The 15,677-nt window shown below is 37.2% G+C and overlaps 1 protein-coding gene across 1 annotated transcript; it reads right to left on the reverse strand.

The window, feature by feature from the left end:
* Window positions 1-2,170: 2,170 nt before the first annotated feature.
* DECR1 (2,4-dienoyl-CoA reductase 1) lies at window positions 2,171-15,655 on the reverse strand. Its single transcript, XM_060775576.2, has 10 exons — window positions 15,546-15,655; window positions 14,330-14,529; window positions 13,305-13,362; window positions 13,098-13,184; window positions 10,373-10,520; window positions 8,526-8,625; window positions 6,479-6,551; window positions 4,487-4,633; window positions 4,179-4,241; window positions 2,171-2,487 (listed from the first exon to the last, which is right to left on the reverse strand). Exons 1-10 carry the CDS (start codon window positions 15,612-15,614, stop codon window positions 2,428-2,430), a joined length of 1,005 nt encoding a protein of 334 aa, XP_060631559.2. The 5' UTR covers window positions 15,615-15,655; the 3' UTR covers window positions 2,171-2,427.
* Between the last annotated feature and the right edge of the window lie 22 nt (window positions 15,656-15,677).

Here is a 15,677-nt window from a genome sequence, read left to right on the forward strand (position 1 = left end):
CATACAATGCAGTTCAATATTTAAAACATGATTTTTTTTACTACGTTCTTCATGTTCCATGTTCTTCACTATGCAATTTCAGAACTATGACAAGCCTATCAAACACCTTCAAGTCACCTTCTGTCTTCTGGTGACCCAATGAAGTTAATAAGACTTTACCTAGAATTCGTTTACCAGCTGCATTTCTAATTTCAGTTACTAACTCAATTGGAAAATAATCACACAGGATATAAATCCAAATGTGATTTGATTGGGGTTCATTGGTATAGGACTGTTCTAGTTCAGTGGTTCTCAACCTGTAGGTCTCCAGATGTTTTGGTCTTCAACTCCCAGCTGGGATTTCTGGGAATTGTAGGCCAAAACATCTCCGGACCCACAGGTTGGGAACCACTGGTTTAGTTCAATAGGATTGATCTGGTTCAATAGGATTGATCTGGTTCAGTGGTTCTCAACCTGTGTGTCCTTTTGAGGCTTTTAAACAGAGGCTGGATGGCCATCTGTCGGGGGTGCTTTGAATACGATTTTCCTGCTTCTTGGCAGGGGGTTGGACTGGATGGCCCACGAGGTCTCTTCCAACTCAAGGATTATGATTCTATGAATATACTTAAAATGATCCCCTCATAGTTCCTGGCTTCTACACTGAAGTGTGCTTTTTATTTCTCCCGTAATTCACAAGGCGCTCAATTCATGGATTTATTCCTTATACATTATCTTATGATAATCAGTTGCTTAAGGCAGGGTAGTATCTGAATTTTACTGGGTTCATTTTGGTTCAGCAAAGAAGCTTGTATATTCTTTCTAAGCTAACAGCAACAATTTTTATAATCACAATGGGTAGCTTTGTTTCCTTTTGTGTTACAGTTCCATCTAGTGGTTATTTGCACTTCCTGAATACAGAATTGAGAAGGAAAAGAATACAAGTTCCATACTTCAGAAAGAAATAGCACTTCTCAAACCTGGGATACAGATAGATAGATGGATGGATGGATGGATGGATGTTGTCATCTATAATCCCAATTAGCCTTCATTGGGAAATAATAATAATAATAAATTTTATTTCCACGCTGCCACTATCTCCCCGAAAGGACTCAGGGAGGCTAACAAAATACAGCGAAGTGCCGCATATAGACCCTACATAAATCTAAAATGATAAACCTTATAAAATTACAATAGTGCACATATATAATTACAGTGTAAAACATTATAATTCATAAAAACCAGTTGAAATACAGGCTGGCAGTTTAGTGCAAATCAAGATGTGAATTGTAGTGAATGAACACAGCACATAACACACAAACATCCTACTATGGCCCCATTTTCAATTGACTCCTGAGTTCACAATCCCACAGGATTCTCTAAACTTCTTTTGCGTGTGAAGGTGCTTTTAGCTAACAGTGCAGATCTCTGTTCCTTTCCTAAGATCTGGGTCAGGCTTTCCTTCTAATACTTCTTCTTTAAATGAACCTTAAAAGAATCCTTTCTTCTTAAGTCCTTGTCTACACAGATTATCTCAGCTTCCAGACTCACCCAGCCCTACTTTTCACTATAATACCTGCTTATTCTTTCTTTTTTCTTTTATATTGGCAGGGTACATCTATTCTATCTGTACATAGCCTTTTGAGAGTTTTCCCATTTCATTTTAATTTCCGTCTTAGCAGGTGTGTTTGAATGAGGTCAAATCCTGACTCAGTCTTGGGAACCCACTGGGTGGCCTTGGGCAAGTCACATTCTCTCAGCAATAGCAAACCCCCTTTTGTACATATTTTGTCAAGAAAACCCTGTGATAAGGTCACCATAAGTTGGAAATGACATGAAAGCACATAATAGCTAGTTGGGCTATTAATCTTCTACTGTTGCTGTAACCGAAATAGTTATAACATGCAACTCTGGTAATGGACAGGGAAGGGCCGTATCAGAAATAACACAGCTGCTACATTTCGGCCTGCTGCAAGAATGAAAATACTTGGCAGTTGTAGCAAGGAATCTTAAATCTAAGCTGATGCAACACAGAATAATCAAATCATAAAATTGGAAGAGACCACAAGGGCCATCTAGTCCAACCTAGTGTCATGCAGGAACACACAAACATCATAGGAAGCTTCATTCTGAATGTGATTTGCAAAAAACGTTACACCATAACTTGTATCCAAGCAATAAAATAACCAAATCATGAATTTAATATTAGCATTTATTGTAAATTTCTGCTGTGTATTATATAATTCACTTAGGAATGTAATTTATAAAACATCTTGTTATTATGTGTAGGTAAACTAAAGTCAGTAAATCATGGAAACATTCATTGTTTTGAAACACATACATATAAAAGTATGTGTCTTTTATTACCATCATTTTCAGCACCTGGGCATTGAGTTCAGTGATTAGAAAACTCCTGGAAAGATTTACTATGCAAAACTCCCAATTAAAAAGTTACGATCCTTTTGTTTTCCTTATCATTTCTTCCATCATATCCCACTCATCATTGGTAACCTAGAAAGGGGAAAACATTTTCATTAAGGAGACGATCACAGTGTCCTTTGTTCATGCTTTATACAGATATAAACAGAAATAATTTACTCAAAAATAAATACTTTTCAAAATCCAATTGATATACCCTATATACACTTGAGTATAAGCTGAAAAAGCCCTCCTCATCTTATATTCAAGTCAAGGTTATTTATTATTTTACTGTTATTGTTGTTGTTGTTATTATTATTATTATATTTATTATTTTATTCTATTTATTATTGTTATTATTGCATTTATTATTTTACTCTATTATGGTTATTTTTGTATTTCCATTATTTTACTATATTTATTATTATTATTACCTTTATTATTTTACTTTATTATTATTATTGTTTTGTCTGTCGCTCTGGGCCAGAGTGAAGAGAGACGGGGCCAGCGGACAGTTCCACCTTGTCTCCTGTGCTATTCTAATAATATAATATAATATAATATATTGTGTATACATATAATATTTATAATATTATAATGTAATGCAATATAATTATATGATATTATAATTATATATTTATATTACATGTAATATTACTAATAATATTACGATATAGTGGTATTGTGCAATATAGCAATGTTTAATGCTGATATTGTACTATGCTAATAATATAATATATTGTATATAATATATACCTTGTAAGCTGCTCTGAGTCCCCTTCGGGGTGAGAAGGGCGGCATATAAATAATAAATAAATTGTTATTACATTTATCATTTTAGTCTATTTAATATTGTTATTACTACATTTATATTTGACTCTATTAGTAATATTACATTTATTATTTTACTCTATTATTACTGTTATTACGTTTCCCTTATTTTACTCTATTATTTTTATTACATTTATTATTTTACTATATTATTACTGGAAGGCTACGTAAGCACATTTACATTGAGGAAGGTTAGAATAATGATTTAATCAGAGTTGGATACTCTTAAATTACAGTTTTACGTAAATATTCAAAAACATTTAACCTACTGATGCTTCATTTAAAGTAATTTTATTGGTATCTATTTTTATTTTGAAATTTACCAGTAGCTGCTGCATTTCTCACTCTCGGTTTATACTCGAGTTAATACGTTTTCCCAGTTTTTGGTGGTAAAATTAAGTGCCTCAGCTTATATTCGGGTCGGCTTATACTTGAGTATATACGGTAAGTACAAATCACCTCCCACTGAAATCAGTGGGAAAAAAGAATTAATTTTGACTTGAAGTATAAAATTCTCATGGTTCATGATATGTGAATGTGAGAATTGGTGCTTACATAACCAAATCAACATCATCCATATATAATTAGGAAGGATCATCGAGCAGGAGAGATCAATCAACAGAAGCGTTTTACACGCATTTGAAAAACAAAAGTTAAAAATCTTTAGAAATAATTTACAGAAGTATAAAGATTTTTTTTGAAAAAGCTAAAGAAATGTGCCGAAGTATAACGCTATGTGAGAGTTTGCTGAAATAGAAAAAAAATTATGAAAAAAAATCAAAGGGACAGGAAGGGGATGTCAAGACAACGAGTTCAGTGTGTATGTAATGGTACGTTGGTAGAAAAGCAAAAGGGAGAAGCGCATGGGACGGAGTATTATGAAAGACTGTATGGTAGACATCAAACAAAACTATTTGACATCGTAACAGATTCCCCTTATAAGTCATTATTACCTTCCGTAGACTATTGAACTCTCCAGCCATTTGCACATATTCTCCACCGTCAAATCGTATGACCTTTGAAATTTAAAAAGGATTTTTATTACATTGCTCCAATAAAAGGTTAGTTCAACATCAAGCTGAGATCAATTTTTTAAAAGTAAAATAACGATTTTAAGTGAAATTGTATTAAACGATGCTAGCACCATCGAAGTATAGCACTAAGCTGCTTTAACAGAGGGGCAGCTGAACAGGTTTGAAGATTATAGCTGGCATATCAGCAGCAGTAAGCTACTGATTTTGAAATTAGAGATATTACTTACGGCTCCACTTATCCAACTGGCATAATCACTACAGAGGTAAGTGGCAAGATTAGCAATCTCCTCGATGGTTCCCAGGCGGCCACAAGGGATTCTTTGGATCATTTCCTTTTCAAATTTACCTGCTGGGTCAAGGCGGCTGAAAGCTCCCTAATGAAAAACAAAATACTTATTCATCTCCTGCTTTTCTCCTATATGGGGCCAAAGTGGCTTACATTATATGTTAAAATAGCTGAAGCAATCTGAATACAAAAATTGTAAAAATTGAGATATCCACTTGAAAACATTTAGAAAAGTTAAAACTATATTAAAGTGTATTACTTATTAAGAGATAAAAGCTTGTGTTGTCAAAGGCATTCATGGCCGGAACTACTGGGTTGCTGTGAGTTTTCCAGGCTATATGGCTATGTTCCAGAAGCATTCCCTCCTGATGTTTTGCCCACATCTATGGCAGGCATCCTCAGAGGTTGTGAAGTCTGTTGGAAACTAGGCAAGTAGGGTTTATGTTGGAGCATGTAAGAAATCAGTTAGTGTGTGTGTGTGTCAACTGTAAAATAAGAAGCATGAAGCAGATTGGCTGGGGTGCTAGCTGAGCCTGGGACTTTTGGAAACTGTTACATTTTTCAGGCTTGAGCTAGCAGGTGCTTGCAGAGAAGCAGAGTGAAACACGGAGAGACAGTTTGGAGTCTACGCATGCTTATAAGCAGCTGTAGGAAGATTCTCCACATGGAAAAAAGACCATTTTGAATCTCTCATAAAATGACATTAAAGGTCAATGCAACTGATCACATGATTGAAAATATGTTGTTCCGAATTACAAAGAGTAAACTACTTGTTCTTTAATGATCATCTCTGTGGCATATTTTCTTTCTCTGGCAAGACAGTGTGTGAGCTGATCAAACGTGAACTACACGTGGTTTATTTTACATTATGCCACAATTTATATATCTGTGGAATAGCCAGGGTGGGGGAAAGAACACTTGTCTGTTTTTAACTCTAAAAGCGGGAGAGTAAATAAAAAACAACACTAAAAAACAGGGGAATTCCAGACAGAAAACCATCAGGGCCATCACCTCCCAACAAAGGATTTCCCCAGACAGGAAGCAGACTGGTTTTGAAGCTGAAGGCCATTCAGTGCCTAAACAGACAAGAGTTCTTTCTCCCATCCTGCACATTCCACAGATATATAAGCTTAACTTGCCTAGTTTCCAACAGACCCCTCAACTTCTGAGGATGCCTGCCATATATGTGGGTGAAACGTCAGGAGAGAATGCTTCTGAAACATGGTCATACAGCCTGGAAAACCCACAGCAACCCAGATAAAGCCTTCTTTAAATGATACATTATTTGGCTACTGGTGAAAGAGTAGAGAGAGGACAAGCTGAGAAGTCACCAATAGGGCTCTCTCTCATATCCTCTACAAACATTTCTGTGCAAATAATGGAAATGAAAATCTCAAAATCTGGGCATGCTTCCCAGATAGGGAGAGAGGGTCTTCCTGATAATTTAGGCCTATTTATTATGCTATTAATGTTAATATAACTCAGAGTTGCTTAAAACAATTTAAAACACACATCATAAAAATGTGTGTACAAAAGTTAAAATGAACAATAAAAAAATTAAAACCAGATACAAATATTCCTCATGTAACTTTCTTCACCCCCATTTTAAAGTTGAGGGATGATGCTCTTAGAATACAACCCCCATCAGATCATCATTGATTACAATAGGTACAACTCATAGGTGTTGCAGTCCAATAACTATTGGAAAACCAGGAATTTATCTCGTCTGCTTTAGAAAAAAATATAAAGGATTTTGGTGGCCAGGAAAGAGTTTGCAGTAGGCCCTCAAAGAACAACTGAAATGCAACTAGACTCTTGCCATAAAAGCTTGAACTTAGGTAAGTAGTACATGTCCTATATTACTCCCAGACAACTGTATTTAGGTCCGGAGAATCGGCCACAATATCTAATTCATTAAAAGTTTAAACCATACCTTAGTCTTTATTGGACCTGGTTGAATTACGTTGAATCTTAAGCCATATCTACCCCATTCAGCAGCAAGGGACCTAGAAAACCATTTATTAATTTAATAGGAATTCAGGATATACCATGGTAAGATAAACTAGAAAGTACATGTATTAAATATGCACCAACTTTGGGCTCAAACACAGTTCTCTGTTCATTGGAGGACTTTATATAAGTGTTGGAGTTTAGCCTGTGATTGTGTTTCAGGATCAGGGTGCTTTGGATGTGGGGAATGATGTAAATGAGGTTCAAGACAGCAATTATTATTATTATTATTATTATCTTTATTTGTACCCCGCTAGCATCTCCCGAAGGACTCGATGCGGCTTACATGGCTGAGGCCTCAAAAACAACAACATAACAATACACATAACATTATAAAGCAAATCAAAAACATCAAGCAATAGACGATAAACAATACACCATAACACAATTAAAAACTAGGGCCGGGCCAACTGTAATGGGTACATTAAAAAGGTGCTGAGTATGACAGGTAACATGTAGGATTTTAGGGTAAGTGCAATGTGCAGACAATCTTAATTCTCTGATAAAGTGCTTCTGGGACATATTGCTGGAGTTTCCTATTCTGGAAAGGCACACCGGAACAGCCAGGTCTTCAAGCTCTTCCTAAAGACTGCCAGTGTAGGGGCTTGTCTGATGTCCTTGGGGAGGGTGTTTCAAAGTCGGGGGGGGGGGGGGGGGTACCACAGAAAAGGCCCTGTCCCTCATCCCAAACGCGCCGGTGATATTGATGCAGAGAATGACATAGAAACACCTGTTCAAAGTGTAGTTTCCCATGAGAATGTTCCTACAGGGTATAGGGATGATGGTTCACTCCCTGAATTTCTCCCAGACAGGTCCCAGGATTTGGGGCTTGAAAATAACTCGGCACTTGCAGAAACTAAGATAGGCGGGCGGAAATTAGTTAAAACAGACAGGCCGAGCAAGGCCTTCGGCATTCTGTCAGGCTTCAACAGAAAAAGATAAGGGCCGCTCAGGGAAAGCGAAACCATTTTCTGAGTGCTTGGAAAGGCTCTAAAGTCCCAAGCATGGAAAAAATAGTCAGATGAAGCATTGTTTAAAAACCTGCTAAGTTCTTGTCCTTGTCTCATGGAAGCCTTGCTTGGGAGATTCATGCTTTAAGATTTCTTGTTTCCTGGTTTGGTTTTTTGTCTCTTGGGATTACCTGCTCATGCCTTGGATCAATGTTTCCTGGTTCTTTGGATTTTGTTAGAGACTTGTGGACTTTACTTTTGGACATTGCTGAACTCTATCTTGGAATAATTTGTTTCTGCTTATCTAATTTTACCTAATTGGATTTACCTATTCCTTTAAAGTGTTTTTCTACTTTGCTGTTTGTTTGGTTTTTTTTACTTATTTTCAATAAAAGGATTGCTTCCCTATTCAACGTGTGGTGTTTTAAAATCAGAGAGTTATTCCTGTCCTGGAGTGCAACAATAACTTTGGATGAATATCTTGCAACTGGTATCTTACATATCTTCGCCGACCCACTCATATTTTCCTAAGGCTGTTGATAAATTGTTAAACTTTGACTAACAGAAAACAAAGAGGAAGGTAAATGGAGATGGAATTTTTCTATGGACGAAAGTTCCAGTGATGTAATTAAGTAAAGGTAAAGGCTTCCCCTGACATTAAGTCCAGTCATGTCTGACCCTGGGGGTTGGTGCTAATCTCCATTTCTAAGCCGAAGAGCCGGCATTGTCCATAGACACCTCCAAGATAATGTGGTCAGCATGATTGCATGGAGTGCCGTTACCTTCTAGCCGGAGCAGTACCTATTGATCTAGGCACATTTGCATGTTTTTGAAGTGCTAGGTTGGCAGAAGCTGGGGCTAATAGCAGGAGCTCATGCTGCTTCTTGGATTCAAATCTGCGACCTTTCAGTCAGCAAGTTCAGCAGCTCAGTGGTTTAATCCACTGTGCCACCGGGGGCTCCATGTAATTAGCATGTGAAGAAAATACGTTTCTGACTTAACGACCAAGAAGTTACTCACTTGCACATTGCCTCCACACCGGCTTTGGCAGAAGAACTTGGCATCACAAACCCAGACCCACTTTCTGCATATATTGTTGTAATGGCCAAAAACGCTGCCCCTGAAAGAGGCAGAAAAACAAAAGTTGATTTCAATACACAGTTTGGACTCTATAAATAACATACTTTCCCTAAGGTAAGGAAATAGGAATTTAGACCCAAATCTAAAATCAGAAAACAAGACCAGAACTTGAAGACCACATACATTCCCTTCCTTGTAGGAGTTTGAAATACTGAAATATTTCCCGGAAGATGAAACCTTACGGTAAATTCATACTCTTCATGCATTTGGGGAAATGGCTCAATGAAAGTTTTGGTGTGTGTATGTATGTGTGTGTGTGTGTGTATACACACACACACACACACACACCACATACATACATACTTTGGATAGCACAGGGAAGGGTGAACACCCCTGTGACATTTGTTTTGCTGTCTCTGTCCCTGTTCAGAAGATTTTACCTCACTTTCAGTCCCTGTGCTAACTGGATTTTGAAAAATGTGGCTTGTTGTGGAAACAATGGTTGGTGAGAAAACTTCAATGGAGACCCCTTTTACCCATGATAACTCTTCCAGGAGTGAATTTCCCTTCGTATTTCTATCAGCAGATAAAAGAATAGACAGTACCTTCCAAATCGGTTTGAATACCTTCAGGGGAACAAGCCAAGAGAACAGCCTAAGTGGCTGTGCAGGCTTCCATTGGTGTTAAATTCCATATGATGTGTATATATAAAAAAAATCTATGCTTCTCACATAGTAGTCAGCTATTACTTTATAACTATGCAGATGTATTAAAGTGATGGAAAGTGTCAATCTACCTTGTGTTCAGAGAATGTTAATCTATGTTTATTGTGGAGTCTGAACGACCAGTGTTCAGCAAATGTGTCGAAATTGACCTATATTCAATAATATATGTGAAAGTTGCAGAAAAACCTTTAGACATTAATGCATTATGTAAAAAGCTCTTACATTTTCACCAGTCCATATGTGTCAAGCAATGCCAGTAATGGACAGTACAGGTAACAACTGAGCTTGTGTACAGATGTTCCATGTATATATTTGAGCTACAGCAGCCTAGCAACAGTCCTTTTGTATGGATTAGTGGGCCGTTATTTTGCTGGCAGGGGCCAGTCTTTGTCCATTACATATTACATCATCTTCAGTCCTCTCAAGGCACCCCTTAAAATAACATATTTATCAAGGTGGCCTACTGCAACATTCACACTTGCCTCACACAGACAAGAGTTTTTCTCTCTTTCTGGATATTCCACAGATATGTAAACCCCACTTGTCAAGTTTCCCACAAACCTCACAACCTCTGAGGATGCCTTCCATAGATGTGGGCAAAATGTCAGGAGAGAATGCTTCTGGAACATGCCCATACAACCCGGAAAACACACAGCAACCCAATATACTGTTGTAATCTTTATTTATTAATGTTTATGTTTAATTGTTATATTTGTTATTCTGTATTTTATGATGCGGCATTGAATTATTGCCAATTGTAAGCCGCCCTGAGTCCCCTCAGGGGTTGAAAAGGGCAGGGTAAAAATGTTCAAAATAAAATAAATAAATAAATAAATAAATAAATATTTTTACCCTAGAATTTCTATATTGAATCCAATATAGGGAAGCAAGGCTAATAGCAACAAATGCAGGGTATAGGACCAGGTTCATCTTTGAAATAAAAAAATATTGAAAAGTGGAGAATCCAGGATTCTAAGTGACACAACAGTCGACTGTAGTTTTCATTTAGTGCCCTTCTTCAAATTTGTCAATAAAAGGGAAGCTCTAATATTCCGAACTTACCTTTTTTAGCTTTAATTAGTTGTTTTCCGATTTCAAGAGTTACAAAGGCAGTGCCATTAAGAACAATATCTGAAATTGTTTTGAAAGCATTTGCAGAAAGGCGTTCAGAAGGAGAAATAAAATTTCCAGCAGCGTTATTTATTATGACCTGAAATGTAGAAAAACAACAATTAAATCGTTAATTTTTTAAAAGTGGATGACAGCTTGAGAAGTTCTATCAGAAGATGATGATGATGATGATTATCCCACTTTATCTCTCCTGCAGGAGACTCAAAGCAGCTTAACATAAAAGCATCAACAAACAATTTAAAATATACGAATATGCAAACAGGTTTAGACAAAACCTGTCTAAAATATCAGAACTCAAAAACATTATACAAGGAAAAAGGTAATCCATAAGCCAAATGACAATTCTGGTCTTTAAATCAGCACTATTGCTCATTTTAAAATGACATGATTTGAGTGCTGTACTTGGACTCAGGAGATTGGGAATGAATGGCCACTTCGCCATGAAACTCCCGACCTTGGAAAAGTCACACTCTCTCAGCATCAGAGGCAGACAATGGCAACCCTCTTCTCAACTAATTTTGCCAAAAAAAACCTTGTTATAGGTTTGTCATAAGTCAGAAATGACTTGAAGGCATGCAACAACTAATTTCAATAAGTCATCTTCTACCTTAAAAGTCACCTCAGATTAATACATGACCAAGGATCAACTGTAACTGCACCAACAGCAATCACATTGAACAAGTCTTCTCTTTTAATGTACATTAGTTAGTTAGTGCCCTGCTCATCTCATCTTATCTCGTGCTTGAGATTACTACTGTGTCACAACAGTCTCATGTTGCTGCTTGAGTGCACAGAAGAGACCTTTGCCCTACAAGCCAACCAGGGATATTGCACCAAAAAAAACTGACAAAGAATCAACCATACCAGAGGGAATAATGCTCAAGGTTATTTTGTGTGTAAATGAGAAATGGTCAGGTGATATTATTACTACTACTACTACTACCAACTTCATACAAAAGTTATTTTTAAAAAAAATGAATTAAAAGTTTAAAAAGTTAGCATTCTGATTCTCAAGAAAAGGAACACCAAGGACTATCACAATTATGGAAGTGAAATGAAGTGATATGCAGAATTGCTGTAAGTTTTCCAGGCTGTATGGCTATGTTAGAAAAAGATTTCTCTCCTGACCTTTTGCCCACATCTATGACAGGCATCCTCAGAGATTGTGAGATATGTTGGAAACTAGGCAAGCGAGGTTTATACGAGGGGTATTTTTTAAGTAAGGTCCGTTTTGTTGTAGACACTAGTAGTTCGCGCGCATACCGCAACGAGCGCATGCGTCGTGTATCGGCATGCCTTGGGAACAACTGTGCTCAGTTTCCACTCTGTAGCTAACCTGTACGGTTCTGTTCTGTGCGTTAAAAATGTTTAAGACTATCAGCTCACCCTCCGCATGTGAGGTTCACTCAGTGATACAGTTTTTGTCAGCAAGGAACCTGCCTGCTGCAGAAATTCATCGACAGATTTGTGAAGTGTACGGTGATACTGTTATGAGTGAAAGCAAAGTGCGTAAGTGGGTACGACAATTACTTTAAAAATACCCCTCATATATCAGTGGAATGTCCAGGGTTGTAGAAATAACTCTTGTCTGCCTGGACATTCCACAGGTATATAAACTTCATTTGCCTTGTTTCCAACAGACCTCATAACCTCTGAGGATGCCTGCCATATATGTGGGTGAAAAGTCAGGAGAATGCTTCTGGAACTTGGCCATACAGCCCGGAAAACTCACAGCAACCCAGTGATTTTGGCCATGGAAGCCTTCAACAACAGAATAATAATAATAATATCTATCAATAGCAACTAAAAGCATCCCCACTGGAAATTAAATTAACAAATACAGATAATACAGTATGCCATTAAAGGCCCTTTCCTCAGAAGTTGCCATTGGAGGGACAACTCTACCTTGTATCATTTTACTCAGTTATTATTTGAAGTATTAATATTTGTTTTTCACCTGTTCCAGGGATGTCTTCTGGGGTCACTGAGAGCTTGTATTCACATTTATTTAGTAATGGGTTTCAGAGTTGCAAGGTCTAGAGATTCAATCTAGACCAGCTTTCCTAGTAATTGCAGTATCTTAGCCTTATAACAGTGAAGTAGTGCTGCTGAAGAAACATTTTTTCCTGCAACTTTCCCGAGGCTATGTATTTTTACTATTAAGTATTCCATTTTGTTGGTATGGATGGGTGAGAAATTGATCTCAAAAATGCATGCAGTTGTTTTCTTCTCTCCCAGGCTCAAAACGAGGACTGAGCAGGGTAAATAAAATCACAGATGGATGTTTTCTAATCTCTCATTTCAGTAAGTAACTAAAAATAATGAAATATTAATCAAACACCAATTTAGAATTAAAGTGTAACAACTACTACCCATCTTGTCATTAAAGTGTTTTTGTGTAAATCAACATAGTTCAGATGAAGAATTGTTAGGGCTACAGACAATGTGGTCACTGTTGCCTGTTTTCTTTCAAAAGATATTTAGTCACTTGTGTTCCTTCTATTTTATCAGTTTTATTCTAATTTATGCAATGGTTTGATATAAAATAAATAAAAAATAGTACAATTTCCCTGTCTTTTGTTCAAAGACACACACAAACATACACACACTATACGGGATATTTCCAACATTGACTACTTTTTCTGTTGGCACTTACACTGGGATGTCCAGCTACATCAATTAACTGTGAAACGGCATCGCTGACAGAAGCTGGGTCTCTCACATCACATGGAACTGCATGAACCTGTATAAAAATACCAGTGTTATCACAATCAACAGAAGGTGGGGAGGAAACAAATACGAAATCTGATGAGGACTTTAAAGTATATTCTTACCCTCACATAAAAAAAAGGTTAAACAATACCTTATTTCCTGTTCTAGAAGAAATTTCTTCTGCAGTTTGCTTCAATACATCAAGTTTCCTACAAATAATTATATTATGTTTTTGTTTCCATTATATAATATAAGCTCATTATATATAAGGTAAAAACATAAAAGAAATTTTACTTATGCAAAAATATTTTGTAAACATTATATTGCTTCATATAACACTATGTAACAAAATTTGGGGGGGGGGGGGCAGTTTCTGGTTTGAAAGTCTTATTTCCTGTTTAATTTTGCTGTATTTACTTTGAAAGTAGTTGTTAAACTTTAGAAACTTTGTTTTTTGGGACTCCGACAAACTACGTTGAATTGGTTGAGACTCTATGAGATATTCATTAAAAAAATATAGCAAAATGTACTGCAGGATATCCTTTGCAGTTTAATAAACTCTCCTCATGCTATTAAAAATACAGTTTAATAAACTTTCCCCATGCTTTTAAAAATGATAGAGCCAATTAGGAAATGACACTTATAACACAGGAACAGAAAATAATGTTACATGGTATATGGCAATGAAAAGTTAATTTTCACATAGTTATGCTTCACTGTCAATTCCTAGCACACTGATCATTGAATTCATATTCATATTAAGCCTGTGGGAGACTTTGGGGAACTGCATCCTAACATTATCACTTTCTTTATCACCATGCCCAAAATGCTCCTAGACACTCTTTAGGGGATGTACTTGCACATTTTAAGCCATCTTGGGCTGTTAGAGGAAATTTTAAGTCCAAAAGATTTAAAAAAAAAATGTTTTCCAAAATGTTTTGATCCCTGCGGATGTCTTTATATGACTTTGGTACCATTTGGAGTTTACAAAAAAACTATAAAAACAGAAAGAGCCCATGGGCCACACTTTCCCCACCCCTGCTTTAATGGAATATAGTAGCTAAAAAAATGAAACTATTAATTGTGTGATCAGGAATAAGCTTACTGTGTTCAATGCACACAGGAGTGAGCCATTGTATACTTACAATCTCTAAAACAGAAAGCTAAGATATTTACCGGCTTGCAATCACACACTCGGCTCCCATGCTAGAAAGAGCGCTTGCCATTCCTTTCCCAAGACCTGTACCGCCACCTGTGATAAAAGCCACCTTTCCATGGAAAGCGTCTGGTGGTAACATTACTTTCTTAACAGGAGAGAAGAAGGCGGATTGAGGAGCATCAGCTTGGTACATTACTTGTGTTCCATGACTGAGTTGCTGAAAGATAAACAGGAGATAAATTTGAGTTTCCCATGTATGTATTATAGTCTAAATCTCATTCTCAACTACAGAACAACTAGATAATTTTACTGTGGGTTTTGCCATTATTGTGTTGCGAGGAGACCCGTGGCTAAATTTACTTCCCAGGTCCAACTGTGGACCTTTTAGGAAATCCAAATACAGCCAGGCCTCCACATCCACCGGAGTTAAGTGCACAGGAGCCCAATGAAAGTGAAGAACTATGAATAAAGAAATTGCTATATTTCTCTAGGAATTTCTAGGTCTTCCAGCATGACCTTATGGTCAATTCCCACTGGAAACTACCCACATAATTGTACTATTTATATTTATCGTATCAGGAGCAAACCAATGTATTAGGGAAAACAAAAAGTTTAAAAACTTGGCATTTTATTAAATGTCCTTTGACCAGTAGTTGGTCACTGGGAGTGCCTCTGGTGTTGCTATAAGAAGGTCCTCCATTGTGCATGTGGCAGGGCTCAAGCTGCATTGTAATAGGTTGTATGTGGTTTGCTCGAGGATGTTGATTGGATACTAAAGAAATTACTAGATATCGTGTTTATCAAATCTGTGAATAACAAAATATGCAAAAGTCAAAACCAAAAATGTGGACGGTGACTATATTACTGTTTTCTTCTGCAGCCCTTCTTAAACTGGCAACAGGAAGTGATGCAATAATACCTCTATTGTATTTGGGGATAGACTGTCCTATCTCCCTGAGGGGGCTCAGGACTGTTTCCAACATGTATGGCAAACATTCAATGCATCTACACCATAGAATTAATGCATGGTTAATTAATTAATTAATGGTTCACTGTTATGGAATCCTGGGAGTTGTAGTTTGTTTGATACATGATATTCAGTCCAAGAGTGCTGGTGCTTCACCAAACTACAACTCCCAGCATTCCATAGCATTGAGCCAATTCGGTTGAAGCGGTGTCGAAGCGCATTAACTCCGTGTGGATGCAACCAATGCCTGCTCAAGCGGCCCTTACCCGCACTGGCGTGGAAAACAACCGCGGGACTAAGCGGCTCCCCAACTTGCAACTGACAGACATCGCCATTTTCACTCCTTTGACTCTCAGCCAATAGGAAGGGAGAAGGGAAAAAGAAGGCGTCTCCTTTGC

This window comes from Anolis sagrei, chromosome 4 (assembly GCF_037176765.1).
Source record: "Anolis sagrei isolate rAnoSag1 chromosome 4, rAnoSag1.mat, whole genome shotgun sequence".
Taxonomy (NCBI): Eukaryota; Metazoa; Chordata; class Lepidosauria; order Squamata; family Dactyloidae; genus Anolis; species Anolis sagrei.